This window comes from Dama dama, chromosome 23, assembly GCF_033118175.1.
Source record: "Dama dama isolate Ldn47 chromosome 23, ASM3311817v1, whole genome shotgun sequence".
Lineage (NCBI taxonomy): Eukaryota > Metazoa > Chordata > Mammalia > Artiodactyla > Cervidae > Dama > Dama dama.
In genome coordinates, this window is record NC_083703.1 from 43,279,168 (window position 1) to 43,292,712 (window position 13,545).

The 13,545-nt window shown below is 41.2% G+C and overlaps 1 protein-coding gene across 6 annotated transcripts in view; it reads right to left on the minus strand.

The window, feature by feature from the left end:
• TASOR2 (transcription activation suppressor family member 2) overlaps window positions 1-13,545 on the minus strand; it is a 64,661-nt gene that overhangs the window by 12,071 nt on the left and 39,045 nt on the right. For all 6 annotated transcript variants that reach the window (XM_061126525.1, XM_061126524.1, XM_061126527.1 and 3 more), the window contains 6 exons: window positions 12,582-12,685; window positions 11,615-11,687; window positions 11,457-11,522; window positions 9,247-9,966; window positions 5,159-5,401; window positions 907-1,765 (listed from right to left, as the gene is read on the minus strand). In XM_061126525.1, coding sequence (XP_060982508.1) covers window positions 907-1,765; window positions 5,159-5,401; window positions 9,247-9,966; window positions 11,457-11,522; window positions 11,615-11,687; window positions 12,582-12,685 — 2,065 coding nt within the window. The remainder of the gene's footprint in view (window positions 1-906; window positions 1,766-5,158; window positions 5,402-9,246; window positions 9,967-11,456; window positions 11,523-11,614; window positions 11,688-12,581; window positions 12,686-13,545) is intronic.

A 13,545-nucleotide genomic window follows, 5' to 3' on the forward strand; every position in this document is an offset into this window, starting at 1 on the left:
CTGGTCCTGGAGCGAGGAGAGTAGTCCGACGGAATTCAGGGCCCCGCACAAGCATTGTCCCCCTGCCAGGAGCTGAGGTCACAGGCCAATGCTCACTGCTAACAGCGGTAGTCACTGTTCAGTACCAGCCTGTCACCATGCAAACCCTCATCACATGGCTATTACTAAACTCGTTAAAAGCATTGCCCACAGACTGTCACCCTTCCCAGGTGTCATCTGGACACTGGTGAGAAATGTAGACTCTTCAGGCTCTACCCCAAACAGAGTCAGAACCCACAGTTCAGTGAGCTCCCAGGTTGAGTATCAGGAAGGGCCAGAAGTGCTGTTCTGAGAGCTGGGGGAGCCTTGACCACACGGAGGCTGGTCCACGCTCCAAAGCCAGTGCTCTTAGCTCTCCGCTATTCTGCCTTGGTCCCTAAGGAAGATTTCTAGAACAACCCCATGTAAATGTGCTCACTCACAGCAATGTGACCAACCTGACAAGCTACAAGTTTTGTTTTGTTTTTTAAATTATTTATTTACTGATTTGGCTGCACTGGGTCTTAGTTGAAGAACATGGGATCTAGTTCCCTGACTAGGGATTGAACCTAATCCTAATCCTGCTTGGGGAAGGAGGAGTCTCAGCCACCGGACCACCATGGAAGTCCCCAAGTAATTCTTTAAATGTTTCTTCTGCGATTCAGTCTGCAAAGCATTACTCCCTTACCTCACTATTTTCCACCAAGATCTTATTTACATATTACAATTCAAGGACCAGAAAGACTCATGAAGGAGCATCTCAGTGATCCACTCTCAGTATTACTCCCCATTTACTGGATTTTACACCCTTCTTTCTCCTTCCTCAGACTGAGCACAGCATCCCTTCTCCCTGCATCGAGGTATCTACCCAGTGTCGCCCCTACTCACCCATGCAGTGCTCTGACCACAGTCTTCTCCAGCGGGTTGTTGGTGTACTTGCTGTCTAAGCTGAAAGAGTAATCTGCTTCGCATGTGAACGTGACCTTAAAGGAGCCGTCACAGCAGAACACCGTGTGCGAGGAGCAGCAGAAGTCCTGCGGGCCAGTGGGCAGCAACCTGCCCCTGTGCCTAAAGGCCAGGGCCATGGAGAGCTTCTGTAGCGGGGACGTCATCGTCGGGCGCAGGAAGGGTATAACCTTCCCCACGGGGGTCCCCATGTCAGAGCCTTTAGTGCTGCTCTTGGCAAAGGCCAAGCCTGGGCCCCCCCTCTTTGAATGTTCTGCGAGGAGCAGGGCGTAGGAATGCTCCGCAGCCACGAAAGAGGTCTGGCTTGCATTGGAACTCACGTGGGTCTCCTTGGGAAGTGCTGGCTGGGCTTCTGCAGGGGCCCAACTGCCAGGACCCACGCTCTCTTCCTCTGGGCTGACCATGGGGTCTGATGACAGATTACTCTGGTCAGAGGAGGGCTTGGGTAATGGCCCACCTTTCTGACTTTTAACTCCTCTGTGGTATTCGTGGTCTGATGTCCCACGCAAAAGCTGTTCTTTAGAAAGTGGAACACTGTTTTGCGGCAGCTCCAGGGAGCAGGGGAGGTTTCTGGGCTCGGGGGATGGCGTGCTAGAGGTAGCAGCACTCAGAGCCAGGTCGGCCAGCATGTTTAGGGCCTGGGAGTCACAGCCGACAACGGAGGTTTCAGTCAGGGCTTTTGGGGCCACTGTGACATGTTCTGGTTGGGCTGTATTTATGCTAATAACATCTTGACCACTGGAAATTTCTGATTGAAGCTGTAAAGCAGTTTCTCCTTTGGCTTCAGTGTAAGAGAAAAAAACACAAATAAAATTTGATTTCCATAGAACTAATTCTTTGTTGTATTACTATGGTTCAATGAAAGTGAACAGTTAAGGGGACATATTCAAGAAAAACTTCTTAGTATGTTGCAAGGTTTGTATTAAGTTTTTATTATCAGACTGAGGTCTTGTCCAGTTCCCTGAGGCTTTATAATGTGTTTTCCAGAGGAACAAGCCCTAAGGAGTATGCACATTAATTTAAAAAGAAATCACCCTTTGAAACTGCATGTACTGATCTACACACAAGGCATACTGCTCAGCTAGAGAAATATACAAAGACAAAAAAAAAAAAAAAAACCCCAAAAACAAGAAAACAAGACTTCTGCCTTCAGACGGCTTACAGTCTAGTGAGAATCTAAGAGTTTCTAAGTTTAAAGTGTATATTATAGAATTTTAACGTACTTCCTTAGAAATCATTTCACAAGTCATTACAGAATCACCTAAGTTCAAAATAGAGACGATTTTAACCATACTGATGTTTAATTATAATGTTATGATAAGAATAAAACATGAGAACTATTTTAAGAATATTCTGAATTGCCAATTAACTTCAAGTTTTAAAACTTCAGTTTTAACATTGAAAATATTTCTTCTCTGCTCTGCAAAAAAGCAAATCTCTTTACCTACTGATAATTCTTTCAGCAGGTAGTCAAATCTCCCCATGTGCCTCTGGTCAGAAAACACATACTCAGGTGGTTTACTTGCCTTCTTAAAAGCGGTTATCACGAAGGACAAAGCTCACAACAGAACTAGGCAGTGAGTCCCTGTAGCAGGTGGCTGGATGGACAGAAAAGCCAACTGTGCCCCCCTCTTTATAATTAGTAGTAGCAGGTCTCACATGAATTACCAACCTGTCTCCAAAGGCCAGTGACAATACGTTTACAGAGGAAACTCTGGCTTATGAGGTCATCAAACAGAAAGATGAGAGTGTGAATATGGTGAGTAGGGTGGAATCAATCAAGCACTGCCCAGTTTGTATTTAACATACAAAGCTCCAAGGGAGTGAGGTGGGAGAAAGTGACCCAGAGAGTTGTCTCATGAGCCCCCTGGGTGTACTGGAAACATGAAATCCATTTTAGGATGACAGTTCATTCTATCCTTTAATACCATGGCTCTTACACCGAGTGCCATTCTGTATAGAATCAAGCGAAAGAGTCCATTTTAATAAGTATGTGTCATTTCAGGTAACAGAGAAGGCACTGGTAACTCACTTTAGTACTCTTGCCTGGAAAATCCCATGGACGGAGGAGTCTGGTAGGCTGCAGTCCATGGGGTCGCTAAGAGTCAGACACGACTGAGCGACTTCACTTTCCCTTTGCCCTTTCATTCATTGGAGCAGGAAACGGCAACCCACTCCAGTGTTCTTGCCTGGAGAATCCCAGGGATGGGGTAGTCTGGTGGGCTGCCGTCTATGGGATCGCACAGAGTCGGACACGACTGAAGCGACTTAGCAGCAGCAGCAGCATTTCAGGTAAATCACTTAAGTGACTTGTTAGACATTTTCAATTCATTAAAAATACAATACTGATTATCTCTTTTTAAGAAATATACATAAGAAGATGCCAAATGAATTATAAAGATATAGAGATTTCAATAAATAAAAACTATACTGAAAACTTTAAAAAGGACAGAAAACCATTAGTTTCAGTAACAAAATGACTAAGCCTTCTTAAACTCTAATATTTTTTTTTTCTTTCAGTGTTACTTTTCTTTTAAATTCTTTATTTGTTTTTTCTAATATTTCAAGTAAAAGAAATGAAGCAGATTAAGACATAAAAGAAAAATTAAGACATTATTTAAAAGGTGGTAATCTTACAATTTTAACTTGGAATATGGCTGCAGGATTTATACAGACATTTGCAATACAAATCAGCCTTTTCCTGAATGCACATTGTGAAAACTTTGCATTTGCTGCCAATGCCATCATACACCTCCACTAATGGACTAGCCTGCAAGTATCTGGAGGCCAGTTCAGCACAAGAAATTCTAACGACATGGCATTATGTATGTGTCTATGCTCATCCTGTCTATAAACTAATTGGAAAGACAGGACCAAGACACACTAGATGACTGGAACAGTATGTTCTCAAAAGCCCAAAAGGAACTGAAAGAAAGGAGAGATGAGTGCAGATCAGAGCCCCAGGAAACGCCTCCATGTGACTGAGCTGAGCACAGGCGATGCACAGCAGTGACCCCAGGTGTGGAGTGTGGGAGCCTGGCACGGGGAAACGGCAGGGGAGAGACATGGAGCCTTGGGGAGACTACCTTGTGATCGCCTGGGGTGACAAGCAGAGTCAGCGTTTGGTATGACTCTCTATAGGCTGTACAGTGATGATATTTCAGGACATCTTCAGTCATAAACAACTTTAACAAACTGAGGAAAGGGACTTCCCTACAGGTCCAGTGGTTAAGACTCCGTGCCTCCAATGTGGGGTCACAGGTTTTGTTGCAGTGAGGTGCACTTGAAAACTTAAAAAAAAAAAAAAAGAGGAAAGAAAAAACCAAGCTCATCGGTAACACCATAACATCAACAAAAGTTTCTTTCCCTGAATTCCACCTAAGATTTTTTAAAAGTCTAAACATAGATAAGAGAGAAAGAAGAATCATGAGATTAGACAGAAAACTGATAGGATTACAAAGGTATGAGGAAATGAAGGTTTTTCTAAACAAGAAACAGCACCATATAGCACAACAGGACTGAAGACCCTGTAAATGGCACAGGTCTTGCCAAGTGGTGGGGGCTGCACTGCACTCAGAGAGCATGGGCAAGAGAGCGGCGTGCAGCGAGGTGAAGAGCCAAGGCCATGATGACTTGAGAACTTTCCAGTGATGAGGAGCTTCCAGCAGGTGGAACACAGAAGCTCACATAAGGAGATTCCATTATCCTCTTCCACAAATGCAGAAGTAAATAAACTTAATGCCTCTTAAGACCAAATACAGCATTCTGGATTCTTGACTGCTTTGAACCACCTCTTTATAGTTCCCTCTGGGCAGACTTTTAACTTCTCCTTTTTATAACTGATTATGGTCCAGAAAAGTACTGCCATATGCTACCTGCTTGTGAATTTAGTCACTTAAAAAGACCATTTATACTTTAACTCTGGTAAACTGTTCCTGTTCAGGCTTTCTGCAAACTGAAAAGTAGGTTTTACTTAGTAAAGGCATGAATCTTCACACCTTCCTAATTGATTCACGACAGGAAACCAAGTTACTCGTCCTGTCAGAGTCTGAACTACAGAAGACAGGAAGAACCTGACAGACTTCAGCTGATCTCATACTGGTCAACATACTATCTTGCAATCTCGATTAGTCTGTATTGTGGTGTTGAGATATATAGGAAGTATGTTTCTTACCAGGTTGTGGCTGTTTTCTGAGTCTTGGATTCTGATTGCCTTTTACTATATTTACCCTCTGTTTTTGTGGAGATTTCTTCGTGGGTGGCTTAGCCGTTGGAACAGGGGTGTCTGGAGAGGTCTCTCGTCTCCTTGCCCTTTTAGTATTCGTTGCCACTGGAACATCTTTAGAACTAGGAGCTTCTTGGGCTTTCCTATCCAGTTTGGTTATCTGCACAAACTGTGCAGTCAGCACTTCAGCACCTTATGCAGAAAAGACACCGTTTTTTAAGAGGTGGGGGCTCACATATTTATCAGCATAGCTTTCTCCTTTGATTTCCTAAGTTGGGTGGGGGATAACTTTAGTAATGGGGAATAAAATATAAAATTTGGAATAATTCATTAACAATTTTCTTTTTAACAAAGCAAGAGTTAAAAAGCTCTCACATAAGTATAAAAATATGAACTTGTTAAGTTTGGTCCATCTATCCAGATTAGAAGAAAATATCAGAGTAATAACTTTATAAAAATAAAACAACAGTTTTTGTAAAAATTCCATAATCTTTGCTGACTGGTATGACAGGTAAGGCTGAATATTCTAGTTCACAGCACTGGGACAAATAACTCAATTTACACAAAAGCAACAAAGCTCCCATGAAGTGACGTGGTTGAAACCGTAAGCACACTGCAGAGATGAGACTGCAGATTTACAAAGACCTTACATGTTTTTCTTCACTACACCTAAATATTAATACCAAAGCCTTAACACCTGCCTGAAAAATCACCTCTTAAGAGAAGACGGAAGAAGGTACACTGAACAAAGTCCTCATCTGATTTAATTCCCTATCAACCTACTACCCTTATAGCAGAAAGCAAAGAAAAACTAAAGAGCCTCTTGATGAAAGTGAAAGAGGAGAGTGAAAAAGTTGGCTTAAAACTCAACATTCAGAAAACTAAGATCATGGCATCTGGTCCCATCAATTCATGGCAAATAAATGGGGAAACAATGGAAACAGTGACAGACTTTATTTTTTTGGGCTCCCAAATCACTGCAGGTGGTGACTGCAGTCATGAAATTAAAAAACATTTGCTCCTTGGAAGAAAAGCTGTGGTTTTTCCAGTATTCATGTATGGATGTGAGAACTGGACTATAAAGAAAGCTGAGTGCCGAAGAATTGATGCTTTTGAACTGTGGTGCTGGAGAAGACGAGAATCCTTTGGACTGCACGGAGATCCAACTAGTCCATCCTAAAGGAAATCATCTCTGAATATTCATTGGAAGGACTGAAGCTGAAGCTCCAATACTTTGGCCACCTGATGTGAAGAACTGACTCACTGGAAAAGACTCTGATGCTGGGAAAGAGTGAAAGCAGGAGGAGAAGGGGACGACACAGGATGAGACAGTTGGATGGCAGAACTGACTCAATGGACATGAGTTTGAATAAGCTCCGGGAGTTGGTGATGGACAGGGAAGGCTGGCGTTCTGTAGCCCATGGGGTTGCAAAGAGTCGGACACAACTGAGCAACTGAACCGAGTTGAACTTACAAAATGCTCAGGTTTACTTCTTAAGGAAAGAGCTAAAGGTGGAGGGAGATGAGAAAAAAACTATTAATAACCTGCTTGTATCAAACATAGCAAGTGTTTCAGTGCTTTAAGAGTTTAAAAAAAAATGTTAATAAATGTTCCCTGTGAAAACTGTTTTCCACACTGTTACCTGCGAAAACTGTTGTCCACACTGTGTATATAAATTTATCATACCTGTGAATGTGTGTAAATATTTTAAAATCACACCATATAGAAAATACTGTTTCTAATTGCTAACAGAAAAATGATAATAAACAGTATAAGAATGTGATGGTTATTAGTGAAATGTAAAAAAGAGGCCAACTTCATGTTTCTGAAAATTAGAGGAATAAGTGGTTTTTTAAAAAGCTTTTAGGCTCTCTTAATGTTGAACATTTCCCTGGGTTTAATTATTTTCTTCCCTACTAAACTAATAAAGGCAACAGAGTAGCATATTTTTGTTTCCAGAATAAGACTTCTGATTCTACATCAGTTACAATTTTAAAAAATGTTGCCATAAAAAAGGCAAAATATAAATCAAGCAGGAAAATGAAAGTGAAACTGAAAGTCACTCAGTCACGTCCGACTCTTTGTGACCCCATGGACTATACAGTCCATGGAATTCTCCAGGCCAGAATACTGGAGTGGGTAGCCTTTTTTTTCTCCAGGGGATCTTCCCAACCCAGGGATTGAACCCAGGTCTCCTGCATAAAAGTGGAAAATGGTTAATATTAAATTGAGAAGAGAAAGGAAACAAGATGAGATTATCAAGATGAGGGGACGTGTTAGATCTGCACGGGTAGGAAGTGAACACCTCTCATGACCCAGGTCCTGGGAGGAAAAGGGGAAACATGACCCTGCAGGGACTACCCTACTTATCTGCATCACTCAACAGCATGTCTCTGAAACTGCGCACAATAACCCATGGGTGGACTGTCAAATAAACCTAGTGGGCTGCAACCAGAATTCTTTATTAAATGAAACAGAATATATCAGATTATACTGCACAAAGTTAGGGTAAATGTTTTCTGAAATTTCTGTTTCAGTATGTATGCATTTGCGTATACTGGACTAAAACATAAAACATATTTCTTACAGTGGATGAAATTTAAGATATTTTGAGAAATAGTGACAACATATATGTTGAATTATAGATACTATATTTAATACCTTTAAGTATATTCACATAGAGAAGAAAGCCAATACGGCTGGCCTGAAATGTGTGTGTGGCTGCTTCATGCTTCCCTTCTTTCCACCACCTTCCTAAACACACACACCATTTCTCAAACTATAATTGGTCAGAAATAACTATTTGTTAAACCGAAGGGTAAAATCTTAATTATCTAGGATCCTGGGGGATCCAGACATCTCCAGTATTTCTTCTTTAGGCATCAAAAGTGTTAAATTTACAACATGATAGACAGGGCCGGCTAAGGCACACGCTCATAAGCACCTTCCCACTTTGCCTGCGGTCAAGTACAGAGACGATGGGGAAATGCCTGAGGGGCCCTGGCCACAGCCTGCTCGCCCTTCTCGAAGGGAACATGGAGCATAAGTTCCCTCAGTTCAGTTCAGTTCAGTTCAGTCACTCAGTCGTGTCCGACTGTCTGCGACCCCCATGGACTGCAGCATGCCAGACTCCCTGTCAATCACCAACTCCCGGAGCTTGCTCAAACTCATGTCCATTGAGTCGGTGATGCCATCCAACCATCTCATCCTCTGTCATCCCCTTCTCCTCTTGCCTTCAATCTTTCCCAGCATCAGAGTCTTTTCTAATGAGTCAGTTCTATACATCAGGTGGCCAAAGTATTGGAGTTTCAGCTTCAGCATCAGTCCTTCCAATAAATATTAAGGACTGATTTCCTTTAAGTACCCTAGTTTTAAACAAATACACTACACATATCTGAGGGGGCTCTAAGCCAGAGTTGTGCTGTCTGCTGTGCTCTGCTGGCTCAAGCGCACTTGACTAATGCTTAAACGGCTCTGGATACGGGCTCCTACTCAGTTTTCAGGGACAATAAAACCACTTATGAACTGTTTCTTTACATACTTCTCCAGGCCACTGGACACTGTTTCAGTAGGTCTGTACCAGACAGCAGGTCCAGGTGACCACCTTTAGAATACACCAAAGATTAGAACTCTGCCCCAGGGTACTCTGGTTGTGGAGGCCCAGGTGGACCCTCTTTAGATGTGCTCAGGCCGTCACTCAAAACTTTCTACCAGTTGCTCTTAGTGTGCCTGATGTTAGGAGATCCTGTCCAATCTGCCCCAGGGCAGTTCAGAAACTGAAAGACCTTATTTCTTAGAAAGGTAAGTAAATAACTAAGTGGCAACTGGAGCAGTTTTACAAGTGAATAGGAGCTTCTGGTGGGCAAGCTCTTGTCCTGTTGACTTTCACCTGTCAGCTAGATCAGCGCTCCCCAGCTCTAGTGCGCATACAAGCCACCGGGAGAAAACTCACAGATGTCGCCAAGCTATGGTCCAGGACGGTCACACAGGGACAGGATGGAGACACAACGTTTGAAAACCCACATGATGTGCTTACCTCTTTTTCTCCTCTGAGGAAACTGTCCTTTGACTAGCTTGAGAGTCGTGGTAGAGGCGGGACCCTTGTTTCCTCCAGCAGGAGTCCTTTTGGGGAAGGGTCGGTACAAGTTCACCCTTTTACTCTGTACCACGGGCAGAGTGCTCGCCTTTCTCTTGGGCTGCACTCTCAGATTTGGTGCTAGGCTCAGCGGGACCAGAGCTCCCTGTCTTGCTTGAAACACATCTTCAGAGTTATTTCCAATTTCTGTATCTTTTCTTCCTTCTGCCTCTGAATTGTGAAATTCAGGATCTGGAGTCATCACTAAAGAAAAGCCTGTATCGCAAATCCCATCTGAAATACAAGGAGACTGAGGACGCTCTGCCAATAGACCTAACACAGTAGACACTCCCAAAATGTACCCGCTCGCATCTGAAAAGTAAGACTTCAGCTGAGTTAAAGACTGTAAAGGGCACTTTTCAGCTGGAGGAATCAAGTCAAAAGCACTGGACACTTGGCCAGAGAAGCCGGTTTCTTTAAATCCATCCTGGGAAGCAGCAGTTAGTGGAGGGCTTTTGTTCACCTTGGACAAGTCTTGGAAATTATGCTTTACTAACGTGTTTAGAGAGATTCTTTTTTCAGAAAGTGATTTCTTTGCTTCTAGCAGGGCACAATTGAGGGCAGGCAAAACAGGCACCACCTTCAATGAGATGTCATCTTCAACTTTCAAGTCTGTCAGACCTAAAATATATATGTGTGTATTAAAAACCTGAAGTTCTTTTTTTTTCTCAAAAATCATGCAGAAAAAAATGCTTTACATTACAAAATTATAGGATGGTTAAATATGATGCAGTGTTTCAAATGGTAATCTAAATAGTAATTAATAGAAGGTTTATGAATGCACTTAATGAATATATATTATCTTCATATATATGAAAATACATACACACAGAATCAAAACAGAGTCATTCAGGAGGGATGATAAGATGAGAATGAAGAAGGCAGGCCTGGCTCCAGCTCTGAAAAATAGCACCGGCTCTTAGAGTTGGCAGAATTGCTTTTCTGTTCTTATCTGTACCTTATATGACCTACTTCAAACTCTCTTAACAAAGTAGCCAAAGGTGCAAACGTCCTTTGGTTCGCATTTTGACTTTCCTTTTTCTTCTAGCTTTCAGTTCAGTTCAGTTCAGTCGCTCAGTCGTGTCCGACTCTTTGCGACGCCATGAATTGCAGCATGCCAGGCCTCCCTGTCCGTCACCAGCTCCCGGAGTTTACTCAAACTCATGTACATCGAGTCAGTGATGCCATCCAGCCATCTCATCCTCTGTCGTCCCCTTCTCCTCCTGCCCCCAATCCCTCCCAGCATGAGATATAACTGAAATACAGCACTGTGTACATTCAGAATTTACAGCACAATGACCTGACTTACATACATCATTTAAACAGTTACCTCAGTAAGTCCAGTGAACATCCATCATATCAGTAGATACAAAATTAAAGAAGTAAAAAAATTTTTTTCCTTGTGATGGGAACCAACTGAACTCAAACAAAGTAAACCCCTAAGTAACCCTCAAGTTAATATTATGTAACTAGACTGACTAGTCTGTGTTCCTCAATGAAGGAAGAGTGGTGATGGACTCATTAAAGTGATAATCAGGCTGACACTTGACAGCTCTGCATGAGAGGCTAGACTGTGCTTATTCTCCAGTTTTACTTATTATCTCCCCTTACCAGAGCCTTTCTGGACTTTGTTTCCTAACTGCCCTCTGAAATTCTAATACCACCAATCTACTGTATATCTATTTATATCCTGCATGAGCAATACTTTTTGCCCCTAATAGACAATTCCTGGTCCTGGGGAAGGAGACAAGCAGTCCAGACAAAGGCAAGTGCTTCTGTGAAGACCTTAAGTCCTACTGACAGGGAGACTATGATAAAACTACTTCCTGGCTATTGCTCTTCAAGAACAACTGAATCCAGTTTTGGACATGCTGAATGTGAGTAACATCTGAGACACCTAAATGGAAAGAGATGTCAATAGGCAGGTGGATACCTGAGTGGGGAGTAGACTTGCAAGGATAAGCCTGTAGAGATGAAGGATTGACAAGGGAGAGTAAAGGGGGAAAGTTATTTCAGAGAAGAAAACAGTTGCCAGAGTCATGTGCTGCTTGGGGTTTAAGATGAGGACTGAAACGTGGCCCACAGCTGTCGTGGATTGCCTGTGCCCTTACCTGCTGCTGATGGAGGTGAGTGGAATAAATGCAATCCATGTAGACCTGTCTCCTCCTCTCCAAAACCTACACAGAATGAGAATAAGAAGAAAATCAGGTTGCTGATTTGATAAAAGTAAACATATTGGAAAACATTTTTTCAAAAAAGTTGTCCTTACCTGTTTCAGACATTAAGGCTGATGACGTAAGTAAAATAAAAAATTCTCGATCTTCTAAGCATTTGATTATTGCCTTAAACATAAAAAAGCAAGAAAGAAGATTCAATTCCCTCCTCCTTCTACCACATTCTTCAGAGATTTTTAACCTTATGAAAAGTTAAGGAAAAAGATTCTTGAAATGTTAGTATTTATGGGAAGCAGAACAATTTTGTCCCCAGTATCAGAAATTTCAAGTCCCTTACTGCTCAAATAATCTTTGCCTTGTTAGGGCTACATATAATAAATAACTGGGACATCAAGGGTTAGTTTTTGGATAGTGTTCAACTATGTAACAAATCAATCAGAAACTCTTTTCATTGTCACGTTTGACACTTGCTGTGCAAGTAGCTGCTCTGTTTCCCTTTAGCCACTACAAATTCAAGGTCAATCAGACCTATGATTAACATCAATAAGCTCATGTTAACACAAAACATATCACAGAATCCTGCAACTAGAAAAACTGGAAGATATCATCCATTAAAGGAATCCTTTCCACAGCACACTAGGAGATGGGTAATAACAGGCAATAACATCATTAGGTCCCTGGTAATAAGAAATGCAGACAGAAAATGCAGCTCTTCTTTCCCATTATTCACCATTTCAAAAGCCTATATACACATAACAAAGACAAAATCCAATGTTCATATAATAATCACTGAGTTAAAAAAAACAATAAATATACCACTTCATGAAGCGATAAAATACTGTATTTCAAAAATTGTCAGGTCATAAGCCTACAAATCTGATAAATTAATAAATCATTCACTAACAACTCAAGTATGAAAAAAAGACTTCTAATTCTTTATTAGAACACCACCCACAGGAACCATCACTATGGTGCATCTCCATATGTTTCTCCCAGTCTCTGTGTATCAAGTTCTCAATTTCAGGGAAAATAATAATTATATGTTAAATGGATGACTCTTACCAACTGTTCCCTTTTAATGTATTCTATTAGTTTATCCACTTTCTCCCCCTGTTTGTTTGAGAGCTCCACCTCATACATATTGAAGCACATGTCTTGGCAACAGACTGTGGAAAAAAATCAGAAACAGAACATTTCTTATTTTAAAATACTATGATGCTTATTTTTTTTAACAACTGATTTATTCATTTTATATTTTAAAAGAAGAAATAGGAATACTATTCAAAAAACATGGATCATTCAATGTTCTTGGTTATAAAACCCCTTAATAAAAAGTTACTGTATACAGTATTTAAAAACAATGCTTTTATTTATACTACACAAATATAAAGTTAACAAGACAAATGAATATATATAAATAAAAACATCAATGTTACCATGAATTAATCTAAATGACTAAGAACTTTCCTTCTCATGTTTGCTGCTTTATTTCTTCATTTAAAAGTATAGGTGACCCTTGAATGCCTCTCCCTCAACCCTCTGGGCAGTCAGTTATTTCCAATATATGATTACCCTGGGTAATCATGATTCCACACCCATGGATTGGGTGGTACTATAATATGTACTACTGAAAAAAAACTGCTTATAAGTGGACTTAAGCGATTCAAACCTGTGTTGTTCCAGAGTCAGTGGTAAATAAATAAAAACAACCACAAAACCTCTGTTCTCCTTGAAAGTAATGATTATGAATTTCCAACTGTTTGTAAGTGTATCTCTGCTTAATTCCCTCAGTATTCTATATTAAAGCTAGTCTCTGCCATATTAAATGAAAACTACTGTTCATCACTTTGAGCTGGCCTCCCAGGAACTGAATCACATGGTTACTCTATCCCTTTCACAAAAGACCCTTTTAAGAACCACTTATGGGAAAAACAGAAGTAAGGAGGGAGAGAAAGTATGTGTGCACACACGTGTGTGTATGAAAGAGAGAGTGGAAAACAACTGGAACAAAGCTCAGGACATGCAG